Raw genomic sequence first — 15,025 nt, 5'->3', positions numbered from 1 at the left:
TTACATCTACTAAAACAGAATACTGAAAACTCAGAATATGATACACAACGATTTTCTTAAGGAGAGATGTGAGAAATAATTCATATTGGATTTATCGTCCTTGCTAGCTGTTCCTGGGAGAGCCACACCTATGATGGGTCTTTTGTACCTGTCCTTGAAATCTAAGCTATTGAATATTTGCTAAGAGGGACCTCTGTTTCCTTTCTCTTTTCTAGTTCACTTTGGGATTTTTCTACAAGAATGATGTCTTTAACATACCTGGGTTTCCATGTGAAGTTTTAGTCATGGAAGCTCAGTGTCCAGAGTAGGTACCTGAAGTTAAAAGAAGAATGAGGCTGGGGTGGAGCTCTAGATCAGCTGATTTAGAGGGAGGGTCTGAATCTGTCACCACATATACCAGAGTTCGTCTTCCTGCCTCTTGGTGAATTGGAACATCAGAGATGCAGGAGTCTGTCAACTCATTCTGTTTTTCTCTGTTGGCAACTTTCACTCTGCCAATCTTACAGGTACTGGGTGAAGAGAGTCTAGAGCTGCTGGGATAAGGGCATGGAACAGAGATGACATTTATGTGACAGCATCTCATGCTGTGTGTAGATTCTGCATCATCGCACTAGAATTTGGTGTTCTTTCCTTTTAGAATCCATACCATCAATATTTCCCATGATTTAGATCATTATTTGACTTTAGGCTTCAATACTCAGAGGTAATTACATTGGCTTTTGCTTTAATTAAGGAAAAAATCATTAAGGAAGCAGATTCCCTTTTCCACTTCCAGATAAACTTACAGACAAATTTGTTTTATGCTATTTTTCAGATTTTGCTTCAGATTTTGGCCATATATTAGTTTGTTAGTTTCAGGCTTTCATAAAAATAATCTAGAGTTTAAAATTAGCATCATAGGATTTTTTTTCACCTGTTATAATTGACTGAACTTCTTGATGTTTATTTCATAGAACACAAAATTTGTACCATTAGGTATCAAACATGAGCATTCATATGATTATTTAGCAACCTCAAAGCATTCTGAAGCAGATCTCCTTTGATTTTTACACAGGAATTTATTCAATATTCTTTTTTTTTTTAAATTAACAAAACAAGAGCAACAAAAAACAATTGATTGAAATCCAAGCATATGTAATTTTGATTCTTAACCCTCTTGGATACATGTTTAACACATTCATTTCTTTACCCATTTTGATATTAGAGTAAAGGTACTAGACCCAGGGTTAAGAGTTAACACAACTACAACTAGTACCAAAGTTTAATATGCAACCTCCATGGTTACTGTGCATATCAAAGAAGTAGTTTGTGGGGAAGGTAAGATGGATGGCAAAAGAACATAAAAGGAAGATAGGAGTGAAAAAATGAAAGAGGAAAGAAGAAAGGGAGAATAACAAATTGAGACCTGCCCATGAACAACCCCCAAATCCTTCTCTCATGGCCACCCCCTCCCACGTAGGTATGAAACCCCAGTTTCATATCCAATCCAGTGTCCTGGGAACCCAGAGATTTTCAGATTCTCAAATGGTAGAGTTGATATTTTTGTCAAATAAAATCTTATAGGGATGCGCAAGATATACAAACAAAGTAGTGGTTTTTTAAAATTCAAGTTATTTAAACCAAAAAGTAAAATAGTTTATACCCATTTCTCACCCCTACACATACCCTCACCTCTGGCAACCACTAATCTGTTCTCTGTATCTATGAACTTGGGTGTTCGTGTTCTTTTTTTTAAGAGTCTATCCCAAAGAGAGATCACGTCTTTCTCTGCCTTATTTCATTTACTATAATGCCCTTGAAACCCATCTATGTTGTTCCAAATGGCAAGATTTCATTATTTTTTTATAGCTGAGTAATATTTTATTGTGTATATATACACCACAATTTCTTTATCCATTCATCCATTTGGACACTTAGTTTGTTTCCATATCTTAGATATTGTAAATAATGCTGCAGTGAATGTGAGAGTGCACATATCTTTTTGAATTAGTGTTCTTGTTTTCTCTGGGAAAATACCCAGAAGTGGAATTGCTGGATCATGTGCTAGTTATATTTTGAAATTTTTAAGGAACCACCGTAGTGGTTCCATAGTGGCTGCACCAATTTACATTCCCATCAGCAGTGCATAAGTGTTCTTTTCTCTCCACATCCTCACCAACACTTGTTATTTCTTGTCTTTTTGGTAATAGCTATTTGGACAAGTATGAAGTTATATCTCATTGTGATTTTCATTTGTATTTCTCTCATGATTAGTAATGTCGAGCATTTTTTCACTTACACATTGGCCATCTGTATGTCTTCTAAAGTAGTGTTTTATTAATATATAAATGTGCATGTTAACACATAACATTTCCTTAGTGTAAAACAAAATGATGAAAATAATGACTCTTAAATAAACACAAAAGTTTGAAATTTGAGAATATGGGTACACTTCTTTTCATCAACCATCCTATTTAATTTCTGTGTTTTCTTTTAAATATACAGTAGCAGAAAATTCTTATTACATATTAAAGGCAAATAGTATCTATATTTTAAAACTTTCAAGGTGTACAAACAGAATTTTAAATAGTTTTAGTATCTTGAAGGAGGAGAAATTGGTAAATTTGGGTTTGAGACTGATGACTAACAATATGTTGCAAATAAGGATGTCATCAGTACATAAGTGAGACAAAGCACTTTCATATTTACATATTTACAGGCGATGCTAGCACTTTCTGTAAGGTGGGAGTGTCCTGTGTGCATGTTCTACCATGCGACATAATGTGATGCAGCATGTGTATAAATCACATAAAAATATTTACTGACATGGAGAGATTTTTCCCATTACATTAAGTGGAAAGGCACACTGAAAAAAACTATGATCCTTTTCTTTTTTCCTTGAGAATAAAATAAATAGGAAAAATTACCGAAAGATTTTGCACAAAAATGTTACTAGTTGATGGAAGGAGATGAGATTTATTTTGCGTACTGGTATTTGATGTTTGGACTGTAGACCTGTTTACTTTTGTAATAAGACATGGATTAATAAAACTAATCTCTAAAGCATAAGACATTTTATCCCATCCTTATATAAAACTTTGGAGTACCTTAACCCAAACTCTTCCAGGTTGTTCCCATTCATCTATCAGGGTATTTTAAAAAATGTTTCCTCAGTGTAAGTGGCACTAAAATCGAAGGAATGCTGATGTTCAGCACAGCGTATTTTTGATGTCCCTTTCCATCATCAGCCCACTGAACTTTGCTTTGGAAATCATCAGACTACCCAGTCCACTCACGTTTGCAATGGATTACCCCTCTAGGGGTAAGGGGTATCACACCTAAGGTATTCACTGATGGAAGAGAAATTGAGGTTTACTATTTCCTGAGACCTGGGTGACCATTTTCAAATATTCTGCTCAAATAGAAAAGGGCACCTAATTCTGCTGCATCATAGTTGTGAATGGCACGTGCACAAAGAAATCTGACTGCTGTTTCTGGCGAAGGTATCACGTGAAGGGGATATCGTTCAATCTCCTCAGCGGCCTAAAGTCCTGATATCTTGCTTTGTGATTTGTTTTTGCATTCACAACCACACATGCTTCTCCTGAAACAAAGAGGATATATTTGGTAGTCACCGATAACTTTTTTTAAAAAGTGGATTAGGCCATTTCCCTTGAAACTTTTTCGTAATTTAGCGTGAAGTAGAATTAAATAGTAGAAATGAAGGAATTTATTTGGAGATATCAAAATAAGAAGGGGAATTGTTTAGTTACACTGCAGACTGTAAGAGGGCTGAGGAATGGATTGAAGAAAATTATCAAGCATGCATGTTGTTTTTAAGTGATACTTGAGACTGGGATGTGAAACAGCTGTGTTGTTGGGGTTTTTTTCTCTTGCCAACTTTCCTTATTTGATTGATTTTTCTCTCTGACAGCCCACTGTGCTGATAAATGTGTCCACGGTCGCTGCATTGCTCCAAACACCTGTCAGTGTGAGCCTGGCTGGGGGGGGACCAACTGCTCCAGTGGTAAGTGTCCACCTGCTGTTGTCCGTCTCGGGGTGTTTGTGCTGTGTGCGCCTCCTTGTCTGCAGATTGTCCTGAGCCACTGGATTCCCTTTTCATCCCTATACAGAAAGTGGTGTGGATTTCCAACCTCATTTAGTAATACAGTTTCCTTTGAATCTCTACATCTATTACACACACAACTGTTTTTAACTGAGTATGAAGCAAGGTACTTGGAAGGAAGATTTCAATAATCTGCTGCCAATACTTCGTAAATGCAAATGCTTTTTCCAGAGTAGGGCAGTTATGGCAACATAGCTATTGCATTTTAAAGTTCTGTTTTTACTTCTCAATTTGTCTATACTCTCTAGATGATTAAAATTTTCCATGTGTTAGTTTCAATTGGGAAGTAAAATTGATATTTTCAATGCTCAACATATTTATCTCTATATTCTGAGATGCAAATGAGTATGTGCTGGGATAACTTGGGAAGAAATATTGGTAACAAATGAAAAATTTATGAACAGCTTGATATTAAATTAAATGTAATATAGTATATAATCTCTCTGTTGTGTTGAATTATAATTCTAAATAATGATATTTTGAACTATAAGCGGGTTACACTTAAAATCCCAAATTATTTATTATGAGTATTAAATGATGGAATGTCACATAGTAAATATAGTTGCTTTTGTAAATTTCACAGTTAAAGCTTGAGTTTTCTGGCTAACTCATTGTGTATACTTCCTATTCTTTTATATTTCTTTTTGCTTTGAGAAATGCGAGAGGAAATCAAAGTGCAACTAAATTTTAATGCACAAACCGTTATGTTTAGAGAAAGGAAATAATAGTTTTAAAAATCGGCAGACTCTCATGACAGCACAAATTTGTCCTTATTGATGCAAAACAGTTGTCTGAAACTAGTCCAAAAAGACTTCAAGCTGCATAGATAAGCTGATTTTAAGAATTTTTACTAGCTTACATTTGGAATCGGGAGATGTCTTTATCTTGTTAGAAGTGCTTGTTTTAGTGTTGCGATCTCTTGGCTGTTCCTGAAACAGCATTTCCAGGGGAAGTCCTTGTGTTGTCTGTGCACAGAATATTCTGTGCAATGGAGCCTTTTTATCATATCTTAGAGAGTTGGAGAGAGAGAGAGAGAGAGAGAGAGAGAGAGAGAGAGAGAGAGAGAGAGAGAGGTGTGTGTGTGTGTGTGTGTGTGTGTGTGTGTGTGTGTGTGTTTCTGCCCCTGACAGGCTTCCAATCCCAACGTGTGTGTCTGTCTTGCAGGGTTTTGTTTTGCTTCTGCTGGAGACTAGGAGGGGACTGGGCACTGTGTTCACATGCTGTGGGGGCAAAATGTTTGGGATGTGGGATTTGGCTCCTGTCCATTTTTCTGGCCGACTGACCTCAAATGGGATGTGGCTTTCATGAACTTCTCCATCTTAAAAATCAGTTGTGCCTACACATTTTGAGGAAAAAATAACATTATTATATAAACTAGTGGGAAAGAGAAGAATGGATGTATTCGTCATTTGAAAAGTGAGGTTCGTTACTAATTCCAGGGCAAAAAATGATGTGGAATAATTTTAGTTGTATTTATGTTTGGTCTCAGAAGAGCTGCAGCCTACCTCAAGCTAAGAGATTGGACTGAAGAATGTTTGTGTAAACAAAACAAAAGCCTACATGGGTTTCAGACTCTCTAGAATTAATTTAGGCCTTGTAGAAAATAAACTGCTTTATTTTGGAGTTTACTGATTTTTGAATGAAGCCTCTAGAATTCTGAAAACACGTGTTCTTTCAGTCCTGGAAGATGATATTGAGGCAACTTCTAGGTTATTCCCTACAACTCATGTTTTGGCTCTTTTATAATGAACAAAAGCATTAAATAAACATGAATGGATATCTGAAGCTTTCAAAGATGTTCTGAGAAAAACATTTCTGACACTTTTTTTAAGCACATAAGAAAATATTATTCTGAGCTCGAGCACTGGGTCTTGTTACCTGTGATTTGTGGCAATTACTCTACTATTACAGATACATATTAGATCTATAAAATGATTGCTCAGACTCATTCCTTGTATCAGTCACGATCCAATCAGGAGTCAGTAACCACAATAGTGTTTTCTTTCCAGTAAACATTTTATTTTGGAACAATTTTAGATTTACAGAAAAGTTGCAAAGATAGTAGAGCGTTCCCATGAACCCACATTCAGGTTTCCCCCTTGTTAACATCTTACTGTTAGTTTGTCATACTGAGAAACCGACATTAGTACATTACTGTGAGATAAAATCCCAGGCTTTATTTAGATTTCATCAGTTTTTTATTAACCTCTTCTTTCCATTCCAGGACCTAGTCCAAGGCACAACACTGCATTTTACTGTCATGTCTCCCCACCGTCTCTTCTGGTCTGTGACAATTTCTAAGTCGTTGTTTTCCATAACCTTGAGGAGTACTGGCCAAGTATCCTGTAGAATGGCCCCCAGTCTATGTCTGATGTTTTGTTCATCATGAGACTAGGAGTATTATGGGTTTTAAAAAGGATACCACAGAGGTGAAATGCCTTTCTCATCACATTGTATGAGGGGTATTCGTGGCATTCATGTAATATAATAATGTCATCATCTAGTTAACCTTTGCTTGCTGATGTGTAGTGCTTGCCAGATTTCTCCACAAAGTTACTATTTTTTTTTTTTTTTACTCTATTCTTTGGAAAGCAAGTCACTAAGTCTAGCATGCCCTCAAGAGTGAAGGGCAGGAATTAAGCTCACATCTTGGGGGGTGAGTATCTACATATGTTATTTGGAACTCTTCTGTAAGGAAGATTTGTCTTTACCCTACTTACTCCATCATTTAGTTATATCAGTATGGACTCATGTGTATTTATATGATATTTTGGGTTATGAGCCAATATTTATTTTGTTGGTCTAATTGTTTCAGCTTTGGAGAGTGGGAGTTCTTTCAGGTGACATGCTCCTATCTTTTTATTTGTTTGTTTGTTTTTGAGTTTTTGTTTTGAGCATTTCCTTACCTTCTGGTAATAGGATGCTCCAAGCTCATGTTGTGTTTTTCCTGCCTCAGCCTTGGAATGAGCCATTGGAGAATGGTATTTAGAAACCAAGATCTGGATTCTGGGGATGCTCCTTGCCACTGGGACACATAGTAGCTTGAATGGGGAAAGTTTATTTAAAAAGAATTGTGAAAAGAAGATTGGAGTAATGAGCAATTGGCTAGTAAGAAGTAAATAGCACTCAAAACAAGACAGGAATAGCTGATCTAAGGAGCATCCACTACTCCTAGGGCTGAGGTAGAATGCCCAAAAGAAGCCCCACCAGGGGTATGATCCAGACCTTGTTAGAGAAGGTACAACCATCATCGCACACCGGATGGTAGAGAAGCCGCCTGTGCTGTAGGAGCGTGGAGCCGGGCTGGGGAAGCTGCTTCTGTTGCAGACACTGGGCACAGTGAAAGCTATAGGTGCTACTGAGACAGATGCTGGAGAAGACTTTCCGGCTGTGCTTACATGGCAGAAGCTGGCCGCCGGAGAAGCCATGTGCACTGCAGGAGACAGCTGAGCTAGCACACTGCAGCCAGGATGGAAAACACGTCCTGGAATATCTCTCCAACACCCTCTATAGAAACTTAATATTCAGCCAGCAGGCAAAGAAAAAATATTTAAAGGGTCCACATTTGTAGAGTAGACAATGAAGGATAAATTTAGCACTGAGAGGCAATAAAGCATTAATTGTTGCAGTCCACACCTTTGGTTATTCCTCTACGCATAGTTCTATGCATGTTTGAATTATTGTACATCAACAAAACAACTCTCCATTTCCATAACTATCAATCTTACAAGTAAAGACCTCACTGTCTTCACCAAATGAGGAGATACAAGTCCCAATAGTTGTGTATCTATTGCTGATTATATTAATTTTTCCTCAAATTCAGTCATAGTTCTACTGAATGTTATTATCTAGATACTAAAGTTAACATTCAACAACTTGTATATAAAATAAAAATGGGGGGGGGAAATAACATCTAAAAATACGCATATTCCTATAACAAGCAGATAGAAAATATTAAAAACTACTACAGGCCCCTGTTCATGTAATTAGTCACAAAACTGTGTAGTAGCAATCCAGTTTACCCTTGATAATCAGGATCAATTATTCCAGCCAGAGAGTGATTCTTTTTATTTACGTTAAGCGCCTAAAATGACCATATGGCAATAAATTGATTACTGTCACACAGAGCTCTCTCTTTGTATTTTTTCCCCCTTCCTAATATCCATGGGAGATTAAGAAATTAAGATACCTTCACATGTACAGGTTTATAGAAGCTTCCCTTGGAGAGTTAATCTGACTATTTATCTTGTCAGTGGAGGGAAGGATTCTTATATGTGATATACAGTCAGTGTTCTGGGTCTCAGTGTATTCTCTGTATAAAGAACCAGGGGTGTCAATTGTACCAAGTTTGTTTCCCTGGAGTGAGATCATGATTTATTTGACTAGACTCAAACATATTGCTTCTTTTTAAATTTGATTCAGTGATTTTTTTTTTAAAGCGCACACGTATTTTACTTTTATTAGCATCCTAATATATACCCTAGCTTATATGACATTAATCTGTCTTCCCTCCATCTCTCCCTTCCCTACCCTCACCCCCTCACCTCTCTCCCTCTCTCTCTCTCTCTCTCTCTCTCTCTCTCTCTCTCTCTCTCTCTCTCTCTCTCTTTCTCTTTCTCTCTCCTCAATCTCTGGTCATTAATCCTCTATTTCTCTTCCTCCCTCACTAGATGACAATGACTATTCTTGGAGGTCAGGAATTGTGTTATTGATCTCTTTAGCCTCCCTTGTGCTTGCCATGTGGTTGGAACACGGTAAATATTTGTTTCAGATCATTAGAATGAATAAATGGTATGATTCTGTATGATTCTGAGGTCATTTGTGGGTTCATGATGTAAACTTTCATTGAGTGATTACTGTGCGCAAAGGACTGCATTGGATGCTAGGGATAAGGAAACAAGTGTGGAACAAAGCTCATACTTTGAGAAAAGTAGACAGCAGTGTGAATGTCTTACCCTGAGGAAGAGAATAGCCTCAGTAGAAAAGGTGGCGTTAGGAAGCTAAAAATGGAGTTGGGTAAGATAATGAGAGGTTTTCTAGGTGGACAAAGGCAAGAGGGGCCTTGTATATCACTATAGGGTGAAGGGTAATGAAAAGAAGATGATAAAGTATAGACTGCTCTTCCAGAAATTTAGCTGAGAAGCCAACAGGAAGGGGCAAAGAGGGAGTTAGTAAAAGGCAAACGTAGGTTTAAGAGAAAGTTTTGTGTTTATTTGCTATTGTTTGTGTTTTAAGGTGAAAAAGACTTAGGGGCTGAGAAGGTAGTAAAAGAAAAGAAGGAGAGGCTGAAGACTTAATTGAGAGAGAAGATCATTAATTAAGAGAACGAAGCTCCTGAGAAGACAGTTGGGAATGGGATAGGATCCCCAGAACTGATTAGCAGAAAGAAATACTTCCCATTCCCAACAGAATGAGGAAAAGAGTTGCTAGCAGAGAAGTCGATAGGTTGCTAGTATCGAGGTGCTGGTGGAGGAAGGGAACGAATATCTGAGGGAGTTCATATTAGATGACCTTTCTTCCCTTGGTAAACTGGGAGAAGAGATAAAACACTGATACTCAGGGGAGTAGAAGTTAGGTCACAGTGATGATGATGACAGTAATAGCTCTCCTTCATTAAGCCCTTAGTATGTGCCAAGCATCATTGTAAGGACTTTACAGAAATGACATTAAATGTGCACAACAGACAGTGAGATGGTTACAATTCTTGTTTCTATTTTACCGATGAAAGAATGGCAGTGCTGTAAAGTAAAATCACTTGCCTATACATCTGGTAAATGGTGGAGAAAGACTCACATCTCATTCAGTCAGTCGCTTTAACCACAAGGGCATGGTGCCTCCTGAAGTTGGAAAGGGGATTTAGTGAAAGTGACAAGGGCATTGAGGGGAATGAGATCAGGAAGCAGGGGCTGACACCACCAGACGAATATAAAAATAAATTTCATGAGAGATGTTGAGGGCAAATTGACATTAGAGATGATGAATTTTAAATGATATCAATCTAGTTGGACTCGTTTGTAATTTTTAATTTCCTCATTTGTAATATTAAGAATGTTGGGTCAGATTATATTTACAATCCCTTTCAAGTCTGTGATTCTATGAGTGATTTACTTTAATAAATACGTGTGTACAATCTCTGACACCTTTTTGTGTGTGTGTGTTGGAAACTCTTTAATTCTTTGAGTAGCAATAAAACATTCGTTCTTTCAACCTATACAATTCTGTTTATAATTTTCTGAACGTCTATAGGGAAATTTATTTCTCCTCTGGCTATAGGGCACATCCAGAACACAAGGAAAAGTCCTAAATCAACCAGCAGCCAGCAAACAGTTCTCAAATGTTTGTTCCCCAGGCTTTTAACATTAGGACCAAAGAGAGGCACAAATGTAAATTAATTTTGGTTTAGAAAATCCAAAGTGGGTTTTATTGAGTCACCAGTAGCATTTCTGGTTAAATGTACTTGGACATAGTGAAAACATGCCTAGGAGGTAAGACTAGCTCAAATATTTTCAGGTACCATGTTAGAAACACTGATAACCTTTTATATAAAGCAGGCACGCTGTGCAGCACTGTGTAGGTAATAAGACTTTGCCTGCAGGATATTCGAATCAGGGAATCCATTTGAAGGATATTACAAGTCAGAAATCCTAAGGCACAAAAAGCCGACTTGCTCCCCAGAAAGGTTTATTGTAAAGGTCTATTGACTGGACACAATAGCTGATCGATGTTGTCTGGAGAGAGAAGGCACTCAGAGCCCGGTCCTCACGGCAAGTCATTAACATACCCATCGCTCTGTCAGAATTACTTTAGAAATCAGGTTGATGGAGCAGCAAGGATAAGAGTAAGTTGTTTGGGTTCACGGGTGTGGGGGCAGGACATTGATGATGGGTGGGGAGGATTGAGCTCAGAAGGGTTCATCAGAACTGCCCAAAAGCAGTTTTACTGATGGACTGTCCAAATATTTTGATAGAGGTTACAGACAGAAACTGCTGATTTTGCTTTTCTGAAGGCATCTGAAATCTGGGCTGTTCTTGGTTACTCTCTGGAGGAGCAAAGTGCCTCCTCCATCCCTTTTCCCCAACTTCCCTGTTGAAATTAAGCCTCACTTTCCTTATGCCTAAAATAAGGATAAGAGTATCTACTTCACATGCTTGTGAGGATTAAATGACACAATACCTCTTTAGTTCTCAGCACTGTGCCCGGTAGCATAATGGCTCATAAATGGTACTTTTCTTGCGCTTTCTTGTGTGACACACTTGAATTCCAACAGACCTCTTCACACCAGCCTTTGGACTGGTCAACAGATGGGGCGCTCTTTGTGGACATCTCACTTCATCCTGCATGCCATACCCTTCTTTAGCAGAAGGTTCTCTCTGTCCATAGTCACTTGCCGAGAGGCTCCTCAGACAGCCCTGGAACAGTTTTTTATGCTATTCCAACCTCTGTCTATGGATGTCTGTCCTTACCACATGATTTGTGTCTGGTTTATATTGCTTCTGGCATAGTGAGAACACTGTAAATGTTTATGCTACTTGTATGAGTCAGTTCACATGCAGTGGCTGTAAAAACAAGGCTGGGCTGTCATGTTATTTAACTCCATTCCAAATCATTTATTGATTTTTTTGTTATTGGTTTTTTATTTTTGCTTTGTGTAATATCCCTCCACGTCCATTTATCAGCACATCTTGGTTCAACCTCAAACTATAAGAAAATCTAACCTTTTCTCACTATCTCTACTGCTGCCACTCGATCCAAGCCACCACCCTCTTTAAATTAGTCACCACGATAGTGTCTTTGCTGGTGCATCTACTCAGACCCCACTAGAGTCAGTTTTCTCAAGTGAGACCAGAGTGATCTGTAAAAATGTACTTCAGAGCAAGCCGCTCCCATTCTCAAAACTCTCCTGTATTTCCCCTTAGAGTTAAAGTAAAATCCAAAGCCCTGACCGTGACACACCAGGCCCCATCTCCCCAATCCCTTGCCATCCCGCTGCTGCTCTGGGTATTGCACTGCCCAGCCTCTACCTTTCTTTCTTAAAACCACTAGTTTTACTTCTGCCTTTGCACTTGATATTTCTCCTGCCTGGAATACTCATTTCCCTGGATCTTACATGTCCAGCTCTCTAGGTCAATTAGGTCTCAGTTTAATTGCTACCATCACGAGAGGCTTTCCCTGACCATGTATAGTGTTCCTCCATTACTTTCTATTGCATCACCTTTTTAACTTTTTTTTTTTTTTTATGGCACTATTTGACATTATTTTATTTTGTGTGTGTGTGTTCTTCTCCAGGATGCAAGCCCCATGAAAGCATGTATTTTGTCTGTTTAATTCATTGCTGTCTAACCAATTTATTCACCTAATGTCCAGCACACTGCTGTGTACATGGTAATGATAAATAAATATTTGTGGAAGAAAGAAGTGAAGGCATAAATGTTCCAGGAGCAGTAATGTATATAAAACTGAGATATGAGAGATGAGTAGGACTGTCTCTTCTTTCAAAGTGCTTTCAGTTTAGTAGAACTGGGAGCACATACCTAAATAGATAAGCCAAAGTATCCAGAGAAGTTAAGAGGAAGTAGTCAAAGGTCTTCTAGAGAAAGGGCATGACCTAAAGTGGCCGGAAGTCCACTTAAGTGACCTTCAGTAGCCTTCACGTAGCTCTTGGGCTCCTGTGGCTTCAGGATTCACCTTGTCCAGGTGCCATGTAGGCTCATTCACCCTTGGTGACTTAGCTGAAAATTTCTTGCCCATAAACTGGCAGCTGCAATGAAACTGTAGAAGCCAGGCAAGATGCACTAGATGTGGTTTCCATGAACTTTGAAGAAGATGTGGATGTGAGAGCTTCTCGCCCTCAAGAGAGGAAAGGATGTAGTATAAGCATCAGGATTATTACTTATGTGGGGGTGTGACTTCTGAAATGGTGGCCTTGAAAGTCAGCCCTAATTTGAATGGAGAATGGTTAACAATTTGCCATCTAAATGTTTGCATATTACTTCTCAAGATGGAAATTTTATATGACAATCTAGAACCAACATGGTGTATAAATGGTAAGAAGTTAGGCAATGAAATCCAGACTACAAATTATTTCAAATCACATAGCAACCATTTTATGGTGCCAATGATGTGCTTCCTGGCTGTTCTGCTTAGAGTGAAATAACGATATTGTATATATTAGCCAGTCCTTTAGCCTCACTTGTTACCTTACCTGTAAAATGGGGTAGGATAATAACCTGATTTTAGTAGAGATACATGCATCTATCTTATGGAGTTGTGCTGTTAATTGACTGGAATTAAGTGCTCTGGTTTATTATATAGTCCAATTCATTTGAAATAGGATGTTGGATGAGAGTTCAAATGATACCCTAAACCACCAGAAAGATGAGCAAGTAGATCCTAGAGTAAGTTAAGCCAGAAACATCACTGGAGACAAAAATGACAAAACTGAAGCTGTCTAACTTTGGGCACATCATGAGAAGGCAGGGTTCTTTGGAAAAGACGATAATGCTGAGAAAAATAGAAAAGAGGAAGACCAAATATGAGATGGACTTACTCCATCAAAGAGCCATTGGCATGATCTGTAGGAGCTGAGCGGGGCCACGGAGGGCAGGACATTGTGGACGTCACTCATTCACGAGGTCTCCAGGAGTCAGAGCTGACACAGAGGCATGCAACACACACATCTTTCATGAATATCTGTGGTTTCTTATTGTTTGTGGGTATGTCAAAGAATTTTTTTTAAATACTTGGAAATTGCATGAGTGTAAATAAGAAAAAAACTATTCAGGTTTTTCCTTTGTTGGTTAACGTATCTTTTAAATCATTGAAAACCTTGTGGATATTTTAAAGTTTGAGCATTTGTATCTATGTGCTGGAGCAAATTAATCATGTTTGACATGTTTAAACTAATAGGGGGTAGAAAGTAATATTTATTGACTCCAAAAAAGTAAATAGGAAATAGGAAATAGAGGTTATAAGAGCCTCATTCTTGGCCCATAAATGAGTGGTATCATTTTAAATTTTTGTGAAACCTGATGGTTTTACTACTCCCTACTGTTCCACATAACTAGTGGGCATAACTCCCAAGGAAAATTTAAATTTTAATGGGACTGGCTTGAGCTTGACGTTACGTATAACTGCTAATTTTTGTTCATATATTAAAGAAAAGCAGCTACTTAAAAAAAGGGACCTTGTGTTGTAAAATTAGTATTACATAAATCAGATTAATCTTTGCTATAAATTAGTTCTTAGAATAATTAGATCACATCAAAGTCGAAAACTTATTTAAGACAGAAGATACCATAAGCAAAGTTAAAAGATAAATCAGAGAATGGGAAAAGATTTTTGCAATATCTAAAACAAATGATTAGCATACAGAAAATGTAAAGAACTCCCAGAAATCAATAAAAAAGAAAAAAACAATCCCTCAACTTTCCAGTAGGCAAAGGGTATGATAAAGTCATTCAGAGGCAAGAAAACATAATTGGCTAATGAGCATATAAAAATATGATTCTTTGTAAAAATCAGTGAAATGCATGACAAAGGAACAAGATGTAATTTTTTACCATCAGATTAGCAAAAGTTAAGAAGTCTGACAGTATCAAGTACTGACAAAGATGTGAAAAGAAGTTTCCACACATCTCTATCACGAGGGTAAATTGGCAGAATAACTCCAGAGTGCACTTTGGCTGTCCTCAGAGTAAAATTTTAATTTGTAAACACCATGTGATCCACTAATTTCATTTCTATTTCTTTATAATTTGTCTATATACTTTAGAGAAATCCTTGCATACATGAACTAGGGAATATATTTGCATCTTTGTAAGAGTGAAAATTTGGAGGGAAAGAAACTAACAATAGCCATGAATATGGGAAAAGATAAATTTATTTTCTAAAATTATTCTATTTATAAAATTATGCTATACA

The 15,025-nt window shown here is 37.6% G+C and overlaps 1 protein-coding gene across 1 annotated transcript in view; it reads left to right on the top strand.

The window, feature by feature from the left end:
* The window catches only part of MEGF10 (multiple EGF like domains 10), a 150,182-nt gene that overhangs the window by 67,892 nt on the left and 67,265 nt on the right, over nt 1–15,025 (top strand). The window contains exon 5 of the mRNA XM_016121940.2: nt 3,914–4,006. Within this exon, the coding sequence (XP_015977426.1) occupies nt 3,914–4,006 (93 nt within the window). The remainder of the gene's footprint in view (nt 1–3,913; nt 4,007–15,025) is intronic.

This window comes from Rousettus aegyptiacus, unplaced genomic scaffold (assembly GCF_014176215.1).
Source record: "Rousettus aegyptiacus isolate mRouAeg1 unplaced genomic scaffold, mRouAeg1.p scaffold_m13_p_8, whole genome shotgun sequence".
NCBI lineage: Eukaryota > Metazoa > Chordata > Mammalia > Chiroptera > Pteropodidae > Rousettus > Rousettus aegyptiacus.
This window is presented reverse-complemented; position numbering and strand designations above follow the sequence as displayed.